Source organism: Melampsora larici-populina (assembly GCF_000204055.1).
Source record: "Melampsora larici-populina 98AG31 unplaced genomic scaffold MELLAscaffold_147, whole genome shotgun sequence".
In the NCBI taxonomy this organism is placed as follows: Eukaryota; Fungi; Basidiomycota; class Pucciniomycetes; order Pucciniales; family Melampsoraceae; genus Melampsora; species Melampsora laricis-populina.
In genome coordinates, this window is record NW_006768910.1 from 1,646 (window position 1) to 12,501 (window position 10,856).

General features: G+C 41.4%; 2 protein-coding genes across 2 annotated transcripts; both read right to left on the reverse strand.

Moving 5' to 3' along the window:
- Nucleotides 1-8,142: 8,142 nt before the first annotated feature.
- Nucleotides 8,143-8,936, reverse strand: MELLADRAFT_85355 (uncharacterized protein; the record flags this gene model as incomplete). The annotated part of the gene is made up of 3 exons (XM_007419235.1): nt 8,143-8,466; nt 8,530-8,693; nt 8,756-8,936. The coding sequence occupies 3 exons, from the start codon at nt 8,934-8,936 to the stop codon at nt 8,143-8,145; spliced, it is 669 nt and encodes a 222-aa protein (XP_007419297.1).
- Nucleotides 8,937-9,468: 532 nt separating this feature from the next.
- On the reverse strand, nt 9,469-10,241 carry MELLADRAFT_85356 (uncharacterized protein; the record flags this gene model as incomplete). The annotated part of the gene is made up of 4 exons (XM_007419234.1): nt 9,469-9,496; nt 9,556-10,021; nt 10,096-10,149; nt 10,223-10,241. The coding sequence occupies 4 exons, from the start codon at nt 10,239-10,241 to the stop codon at nt 9,469-9,471; spliced, it is 567 nt and encodes a 188-aa protein (XP_007419296.1).
- Nucleotides 10,242-10,856: the final 615 nt, after the last annotated feature.

Here is a 10,856-nt window from a genome sequence, read left to right on the forward strand (position 1 = left end):
ATGCTGAGGAAGGCTTAGTTTGTCTGCTCAGTTCCTGATGATCACGTAATCAGCTGACAAACAGAAAGAAAAGGGAAACAAATGGGAAACAAATTGGAAACAAATGGGAACAAAACAGGAAAATTTCAACGCTCACATAGTTGTGAGCATCAATTTTTGCCCCTGTGCTTTAAGGTACACTCATTATTTCTCATACACCTTCATAAACTGACCTTCTGGCTTGTGATATATAATATTCTTCAAGCAGACATGAACAACACCATCATGAATGTCAAACTGAAGGCGTACAGTTGCACTCACAACTCAGACAAGCACCCAATCAACTATTCCTTTGCTGACCTATGTAACATAAGTTTTCTTGTCTCCCTTTTACCACACCAAAGATGATCCACTTTTTCCTCACACTGAGTTACATTGAGCACAAGGATGAGGGATTTGCCAAGCCTTTTTCTCCCTTGGCTATGGAAATGAGGTCAGGAGTTAAGCACACATGTGTGCTTCACTCAGAAGCTTGATGACTATCTCAAGGTCATCAAGACACAAACTCAAAGTTGTTTTGTACAACGGTTTGTAAGTCTATCCCTTGGCATCTTGTATATCAAATGAGATGCTGATCTTTAACCCTGTTCAAGAGCCTTACCAGAATTCTTGATGTGAAATAGCAACAGCCCACTCTTCCCATGCCATCTCTTGAAGAACTAACTGTCTTGGTAAGTATCCCATGTTTTCTTGTCTTGTCATCATCAGATCATCGTTCTCTTCTGAGGCAGGTTTGGCGCACATCCATAAAGGCAACTGAACCTAGATCCAATGAGTTCATATTTAAGGAGGTCCTGAATCCCTCTGATTTTGTTTGACCCTTCTAGTCACAGCCCCCATCTACTGGGCTCTGGCAGGCCAGTGACTACCACGGCATTATGAAAGATTCATGAAAGCTTCAGAAAGAATTGACAGAAGCTTCATGCAAGCTTCAGAGAAGCTTCAGGAAAGCTTAAAAAGAGCTCAAAATGATGCCTGAACACATCTCAACAGGTCTCCAGACCAAAACACAAATTATGTGGCTGCTGACTGGCAAACTTGAGGGACCCATGACCTTCAAGAAACATTTTGTGTGCCCCCAACTCTCAGAGATGGAACGGATGTATCACAGCAAACATTTTCTGTTTTTTACCAGACCACCCAGAACTGCCCTCATAGTTGCCTCAGCAACATATGTCAAGGAGTCCTTGGATGCCCCCTACAAGGAAAAGCGCACCCAAAGATACCTCTGAGGCAAATTTTGGCCATCACAGTTGCCTTGGATTGGACCCTCTGCCGGAGCTTCCCTTGGAGTGGAAGTCCAAGAACTCCTCATATTTTTGCATATATGCTGGCTGTGCATATATGCCTCATGAAGTGAATGGAAGTTGTGACATGTTTGACAAATGGGAATCAGGGCTGGTTGCCCAAGGAAGATGGATTTGGGAACAACACCCAAAATAATCGGATCGAATGTGACTTTTCGGACACTTTGCATGTCGTAACCAGGGGCATACATATCTGACCGAATACCCAATACAATATGAAGACCAAAAAAATCTCGCAGCTCATATTGTATTGCCCAAACAATAACAGTGGATAAAATATGGAATTTGTAGCAAAAGTGCCATTTCAACTGCAATTGGGGTTCAAAGCAGTCAATTTATGAGGTGATCTCATGTCGGTTCAAGCCTGGATATCGTATTGCCAATACCCGACATGAAAAAAGGTGCTCCACATGTGGGGTCAGCTGAACCAATATGAGAAAATCCAACTTTTTGTGTCAGATTGCCAATACGATACCACTAAGATATCAACATCTGTGTTGTATTGGTTTGATCAGTCATTGTTGGGAGAGAATGCAAGAGGCAGGTTATGAAAGGTGTTCATCAGAATTCAATCAGAAAATGATCAAGCAACAAAGGGAGCTCAAACAAAGTAGTTGAAGTGCGGAGGGTGAATTGTGACCAAACAAAGAGGTCAGAAAATGTTTGCAACCTTTTTAAAATCATTCAAGTTCATCAATTTCTATTAGGGACAAATATTTTTCTATGAATTTGGACATTATCATTACAAATCTTTGTTCACTCAACTAACTTGTGAGCAAAGTCATTGACCTGTTGACTGAGGTGGTTGAGTTGAGTGACAAATCTCTGAGCAAAGTTGTTAATCCGTGGACTGAGATGGTTGATTTGAGTGACAGATATATTCACTCAAATAAACCATCTCAGTCAACAGGTGCACAACTTTGCTCTTGTCACTCAACCCAACCACCTCAGTCAACAGGTCAATGACTTTTCTCACAAATGAGTTAAAGTTGACTAAAAGGCCTGACACCCTTTGTGTTCTACAAGCAGAAGTTTTCTGTGAAAATTGATTTAGAAAGAAAGTCAAGGCACAAAGGGGGAGTACAATTTGAATTACCAGACTCAAATGATTATACTCTCATTATCAGAAAAACCTGTCACTTGTTTCTGGAAGGGGGAGGATGCTCCGCCAGCTTACTGTGCAGCAAGAATAACAAGCGGAATCTGTCGTGTCGTGAAGTTTGTTTCACAGACAGATCCCGCTTGTTATTCTTGCTGCACAGCAAGTTGGTGGTGCATCTTCATCCTTCCAAAAACAGGGGACAGGTTCCCCGGATAATAGGAGTATAATCACTCAAGCAAGAGTTTGATAAACACTCTGGTGAAGCACTTATCATTACGATTTTTGTTAAGTTATTGACCTGTTGACTGAGGTGATTGAGTTGAGTGACAAACACGTATTTGGTCAACAAAGACATGTTTTGTCACTCAATTCAACCACCTGAGCCAACAGGTGAATAACATTGCTCACAAGTGAGTTGAACGGTCAAAAGTCCTGACACATTTTTCATTCTACAAGCCGAATTTCCACTTGAAAATTGAAGTAGAGAGAGAGGCAAAAAACCAAGGGGAGGAAAAAAGGAATGGGTTCTGATGATGCCTTATCACCTTGTCGACCATCAAACTCTGATCAAGCACTTGTGTCTTTCATGGACCCTTCAGCATCTTACCTATTAGCGGAACTGCAGTCTGTTCCAGACGTGTTGAAAAACCAAAACAAGTTCTTATCAGAATCATTGAAGATCATCTGACAAGACCTGGATTTGTTTTTTTGATACGCCAAAACAGACTGCATTTCCGGTAATAAATATTACACAGGAAGGTCCATGGATGGATCAAGTCCTTGATCAGTGTTTGATGAGCAAAGAGGTGATAAAAGATAAGTAGAACCCATGGATGGTGCCATATGTGGAGTTTGGAGATGCACATGGCAAAGTGATAATTAAATAAATGTAAATTCATAAAACCCCCCCTTCAAGCAAAATATCAGCATTATGTCTTAAGGATAAGAGCATAAAGCAACATTTTGCCTAAAGGCAGGGTCTTACAACCTTACACATACAAGACACACTTCATATTCAGGTACCTCAAATCTTTCGAAATGATGGCAGGCTGGTGAAGTGCGTGAGGAGCAGAAACATCTTCCTTTCGAAATACCCTCTATTTATATCCATTTGTGACTCGCCGGTCATTGTTCATTTTTCTTCTCGCCGCATCCGGCGCATCATTCTTTCCCACCTGTTGTGTACTAAATCTACTCATTTCGCAACCTACTATAATTTGTATAATTGATGCCTTTCCTTTTCTGTAATAATGATGCCTTATAGCTGTTATGCTTTTGCTTGATCCAAAATAAATTATGCAAAAGATATTGGTATAATTAGGGCAGCCAACTCCAGTTACATCCTTTGTTAATTGATACACAACCTCAACATTGTGGCTCTATTTGTTTTCACCATTGTTAGGCGTTTCCGGTGATTCATCCTCCACCCACATATGTCATATCAATTCCACCCCTTGCCTGAGCTACCCTCATTGGTAAAGATGATTCTACTCCCTCTTATGCAATTACCATACTTGAGTTGTGCTTCCATACCGCTTTACTTCCTATTTTGGTCCGTTCAAAAAAGCAACACACTAACCAATTATTCGACTAAATTTAGTCAACAGCAACGCCTACCGTTCTAAGGCAATATCCACATCCTTGAATTTCAATGTATTCTCAACTTTCTCTGATTGTTTTAGTATCTATACTTGTGTTGAAGTATTGTGTCAAATTATTCTCAATTTCCGATTCAATTCCAGCCTTATCTCGCCACCAACACCCCTACTGTGATCCATATATCATAAGGTATCAAAAATATCATTCATATGTATTCATAATTTGGAATTCGTTGTTCTTGATCATCTCTGTCCAATTGTCATCTCAGTTTTTAAATCAAGTCGTGTAGCTCACCGCAGTTCGATTAAATCTTGATTCACGCCTGCACTTATTACTACCTCTCTTCATAGTTTTTGAACTCAGCCCACCTTACATGACCTCATCAGGTTATGGCCCTTCCTATATCCCTCAAACATAACTTTGTTGGAGCCCTCTATAACCGTATGGTCTTGCATGACCTTTGGAAAGACAACAACTCTGAAGCTATCAATACCCTGAAACAAATACACCTAGACTTCCAAGAATGTGAGTCGTTGATCTTCACTACTTTTCCTATTGCTGATCTTTATAATTTACTATCTCGCAGGCTCTCCAGGGGAAAATATATTACAATACCAAGATGGACAAGAATTTTCCCTTCAAGCCGTTTACAATATAGCCTATTGGTCCAAAACGCACATAGTCCTGAGACCTGATGTGTCATCACTTACCTGGACTATAACACCCTCTCAACACGAGACGCCCAATGTGGATCCCATTAGTGTCCATTCTTATACTGTCGCTGACTTATGCCTGTTACTCTTAGATTGAGCCGAGTTTTTCTATATGCTCCACCCGAAAACGGAGCCCTAATGAGATTCTGAGGGAAATCAAGCTTGATTTCAATTGTAGTGAGTTGATTTTCTTTGTTGTTCTCTTTGGCTAAATATTGATTCCATTCATTGTGAGCTCCTCACTTCCCTGGCAATGTTAAAATCTGTAATAACAATGGTATAGAGGAAAATGTTAAATTGATGCATAGTGTAGCGTATCGGTTTCATCAAGACGGGACTTCTGAGGCTCATTGTGTCGTAACATTCTTGGGCTTTGATATTTTGGGCTCAAACAATGCGCAAGGTACATTGTCTGTGATTAACTTCTGTATCCATTGTGATTGAGCTGTCCACAGATGAGGTCGAATTGCGATTTTACCAGCATCAAAAGCGGGGTGTGCCTCACGTTTATCCTTTGAAAATGATCATATGGAACAAGAGGGTGCTTGTCTTGAATGAAATTGAAGAGTGGTTAGCAAAACCTGGTTAGTCTTTTTCAGTCTAAGGAAAGATTCGTTTGGTTATCTTAAATCTAGAGGCTAACAGGTTTTTTGTTGAATTGAGGAAGAATTACTTTGAGAGTAAGAATAAATCCTCTAATGCAAATGAATTATTACTTGTGTTTAGATTGCATTTTGGCTTATACCTTTATCTGCGCATCATAAGACTCAAATCTTTATTTATGATTTTACTTCAAGTTGTACCCAAAGACACATGTGTGTGTTGGCTTCATTTGTTGTCAACCAATGTTTGTCCCTATTGTTTGTTCCAATCAAAATATGATTCCTTCTGCAAACTACTTGATGGTCATGAATTATTTTCAAACTGAACATTATATCTCTACAACCTGGATTTCAGGGCGGGCGAGCCCGCCAACGTTCTAGTGAAAGAGGAAACTGAGGAACAGGAGACTGTGGGGTCAAATCAGACATGGTATATAAGGCAAACAGTTGCAGCGGCCAACTTGTGGTATGTGCACATATGCTTATGGTGGTCACATGAGTCACAAACCCTAACCCCTAGCCATACATTCTTCTCAAATTTGTTATACTTGGTGAAAAGACCTGACACATAAGAACCAGTGGTGTGTTCTTGTATAATGACATCATAGATCAAATACGCAGCCTGAATTAATATGAAGTCAATTGGGAAGAAGTGTAGCAATTGCAGTCAGAGCATCATCAAGTTTTGCAGAGCTGGGTGATATCCCCAGGGCCAGTTTTTCAAGGGGGTCATAGTGCTTCAAGAAAGCACTTTCATAACAGTTTTCTGGAAGGTTAGCACAGACAGTTCCAAAGGGGTTGACTGTATGGCCTTCTTGACGCCTAGTATCTAATCTGCGGGCGGGATGAATCCTCAGCTTGATAGTGGATTGATCTTGATAGGATAGCCGGTCCACTTCATGTAGCCAGTTGCCATACTTGACGCTACACCATGCCGGACAAATCGACTTCTGGATGGGTTGATGTGGGTCGTCTTCTGTATCAGAACAGCAGTCTGCATCGGGTAGGAGGTCAAGAAATTGCGGAAGATGTTGCTGAAGAGTGGCTTTACGGTATTTCCAGAGCTGAGTAGACATATTATCAGAAAAGGACTGGAGAATGCCTAAAGGCATAAACATGACTTACATCTCTTCTCTTTTTGCTCCGGGTCCTTTGTTCAACCTTGGATGGATCTCGAAATCTTCTCTTGATTTCTTCAATCCGCCCAATCACCCAGCGAGTCATGATCCCAACTTGGACAAGGTCAGTAGGGTTGTCTTGATCCAGTCCAAAATTCTCAAAAGCAGAAGCAGCTTTGGCAAACTTCCAATGCTTTACAGTAAAAAAAATCATTGTCTGATTCCATGTACTTTTTTCACCGTTGTCCGCTTCCCATTCAAAGGTGAAACTATCATCTATTTGATGATTGGCCAGGTCTTTGAGCAGCAGAGTCTTGAACGGTGACCAATCAGATTTAACTGAATGGGCTGAAGCATTATAGGTGGTGAAGACTGAGGTATCTTGTAAGATCATTTCCATAGTCAGAGTTGGAAGATTCATAAGTTGATCATCGCCAGGTGAATCAGGATAAACTTGGTGTGTTTTGGTGTATCCAAGTATAAATCTCGCAAATTCAGAATATGATTTACAGATTGGCTGGTTATGACCCGGGAGGTGAGCGCTCAGAGCCTTGTTCTTTGCTTTGCGGCTCTTTGGTGGTGCTCCATTCACCCAACCACTTGAGCGTTTATGAGTGGGAGATGCTGAGATTGTAAAGTGGAGTCATGAGTTTGCAGCTTTTGAACCAGAAGAACTGAAGAGGTCCTACCCATTTAAATGTGTGTTGATACACAAGATTACAATTTGTCCTTGTTTGATTTGATGGAGAATGATCTGAGGTGATGTTGATGAAACAAGAGAAAGTGATGGTTAAGAAGGAGGAGGCCAGGAAAGAGGAGTGCAGCCTGAGACACATTTATACCTCTACCCCTACTTTCCTGCTTCTTCCAAAGGCTTCTGCACTTGTTGAGGACATTTCCAAGCTGTGACACTCTCAAAAACATCAAATGTCAGGCTTCTGACCCCACTTTGTGTCCTTGATGAATCCAGTGGTTCTAGTTCAGATGTGATTCAAATATTGTGCAGATGTACTAGGGGACAAGTCAAAACCACTTGGTGCGGTAAGCATGGATGGGCAAGGTCTTGACATACATGAGAAATATGTTTCGGTGTTTGACTTTTTCTGACACAAGCACAAGAAAGAAATGACATTTTTACAGGTCTTTTTGTTCAACTTATGATACCGTTTGATTCAACAACAAAAAATATATATAAAAGAATCATTAAAAAAATTGAACAGATTTAAGCCCAATACCCAATAAACATATGAAACAAGTAAACACTCAATATAAAACAGGATATGATATTTTGTATATATTTTTGTCCAACACCAAAGAAAGAGATGTTTTTTTTACAGCATTTTGCACCTCCTGAGATTTTTCCAATATACAAGTAAAAAAAAGAGAAATATGATTTGATAATGATTGAGATGATTCTATAAAATACCCTTCACAAAACCTTGAAAGAAAATAGATTTTTTTGATAACAATTGATATGATTCAATGAATAACCTTTGGAAATTCCTATGATGCAACTGCCATTGCGTACTTGTTTCCAACCTTTCTCATCAAATGCTCATTGAGGGTTTGGAGCTCAATGTGCTTCTCAGACAACTCCAGGCCCTCAACTTCCAGCTCCCCAAGTTGATTCAGAAATTCTTCTCTAATTAAGCACTTGGGAAATCACTGTGGTGGGAGTTGGTCTTCCGGATTGACAGCAGCAGGTGAGGATTCAGCCCTGGCTGCCTGAAACTTGGCCACATTGGTCTTCTGGGCCTTTGTTGAGTCTGGGTTCTTTCTGGCCATTTCGTCAGCAAGGTGAATCAATTGATCCAGCTCTGGCTTTCTCCAAGCTAGCTTGATCCGACGTTGATGTGCCGGCTTTGCTGGGGTTGCAGGGACCGTCTCAGTGTCTGAATGCACTTCGTCCATTACTAGGAGTAGTTGATGGGTGTCCGTGAAGCCTTTGATGTGTTTCGAAATGGCTTGTAAGCGTGATTGAGCAACCTAAGGTTTTCATTGGTCAGTTCTCAGTTCAGTCAGAATCAGAGAAGCAGCGGAAATCATTACTTTTGTCCTTAAGGCCTTCATAGCTTTCCTGTCCTTAGATTCAAGCAGCCTCTTAGCATATTTTTCAGCTCCGCCCGGGGTTGCTATGAGTGCCTTGTCTTTTTCCTCCTGACTATATTTGGCACGCTTGCCACTTAGCCACTTGGTGAGGATTCTTTGGCCAGCTTGGGGGTTTCGTCAGACTGTGGGATATCATAGTAGGCAGGGACTCCTCTGGCATTATAACACTCTAGCCAAGCCGCCAGAAGACAGTTGAGTACAGCCGAGTTCCAAGGAGTGTTGATAGTATTATTCCATTGGAGTGTCAAACGTGGGAATCCGGCAGCCGCCAGAGAAGCTTCTGCTAGAGCTAATCTACTTGGTTCATAACTCTGCACAGAAGTAGTGGCAAGAGCAACCCTGGACATGAATCCTTTTTTAGGGGCCCTGTTGGTCCATTTATTAAACTTCATTACTTCTTTTCTCTTTCTCTAGAATAAGGCTCCACGCCTATATCAACTTAGTGGTGATCTAGGCGGGAGCAGTGAGGGCTAGAGGCCCCATTGTGATCTGAAAGTCACGAATGGGGCCAGTTTTGGTAATCATACTGATCCTTGAAGGAAATTTGATGGAGACTTATTAATCTTCTTCATTAAATTTTCTCCAGGGGCGTGATTACCTAGGAAGAGATAAGAGGCAGAGCCGGTGTCCCGTACCGGTTCTCACTGAGAATGTAGGGTGGGCGGGATGGAATTTGAAAGGAAGCTTATTCTTTCGAGAGTAAAGAAAGAAATAGAAAGTTAAAGAGAATAATTGAGATTGTAAAATGATAACTAGGAAAGTGGACGAGAGGACTAAACTCGTGTGTAGAGAGAAGATGACTCTACCTTATAGTTCTCTTTCCTCCGCGGAACTCCACGAGATGATGACGTCTTCAATTATCCAAATAGGATACTAGTCTCATCCCCTCCTTAGTCCGTACAACTGTCTGAGAATCAATTTACGGAAAAGGCTCATTTTACCATGGACAAGCTTGACAATGCGTACCTTTTGCAAAGACCTACCCATTCCGCAACTACCTCCTTGGTGACTATTTTCTTGAGCTCTGCTTTGTAAGTATTGGATGCTTTAGGGTTGGTGGCAAGCTTCTGAGCCATCTTTTGTTTGATTTCGTACTCTATAAAATCCTCACGATTCTTGTTGTGAGAATTCCAGGCTTCCACTTCAGTAATTTTGGCTGGTGCTGGCAGGTGGTGCTTGGTGATTTGACTGACATCAACTTGAGAGGAGGAGGGGGAAGTGGACTGGCGGGGGAGGCCCAGTAGTGCCCTGGCCCACTCATGAATAGCTGCAGTGAGGCCTGGCGGAGCTTCAGTTTTGGGTGATTTTCTTAAGCGTGATTCTTCAGCCTTTTGCTGTCTGTCAGCAGCCTTCCTCTGCCCGTCCTGCATCCTCTGATACTTGGCTGCAGCTGTTTGCTCAAAAGTCAAGCCTTCATCTTCTGTCTGATGGCCTGAATGAAATAATGAACATGTTATTGACCACCCTCTTGTCAAATATATATAGATAGGTGGGTCAAAAACAAACCATGAAGACAATCCATCAGTGGATCCCTGGGTGCAGGTCCTGCTGGGGCGCCTGCTGGGCAGTGGTAAGATGATCATCATCATCAAGCAGGTGGGAGGGAGGGGATGCAATCAGAAAAAAAATGCACCAAAAGAGAGATGGGACATGGAAATGAAGCAGGGATGATTGTGAGAAATGTCAGATGGAAAAGGTAGAAGTCAAAGTGAACAGAAATACACAAACAATGAGAGCCAAGTCAGATAGGAATGATTGAAGGCAGACGGAGAAAGAATTGAGTTTGGGATTCAATAAGAAAGTAAGGAAAAAAGGACCCATTGAAAGATATGTATATGTATATTTGGACGGTACCAGGGAAGAGACAGAGATATGTATATGAAAAAGACAAGCCAGAGCAACAGGTGAAAAATCCCAGGTATTGAGGTCATGACAGCATCCCAAATTTGATTATAAAGATGGGGGACATTTGAGTTCATGAGAAGAATCATGAGAAAGTAGGTACCAGAAATTAGCGTGAGAGAAGGAAATAAGTTTTAAATATACATCAACCACAAGTCAGCCATTGTCATTTGTCAAGTTGGAAAAGACTAGTACTGCTGACCTTCTCCTGAGCTCATGATTGTATGGGTGTATGGGGAATTATATTGATGAATCAGTGGTGGAGGTCTTTTGATGATGGAAAAATAATTTAAAGAGGATGAAAGTGGCTGGGTGAGTCAGCCAAGAGGGCACAGGTTATATATGAGAAACTCCCTTTGTGATTG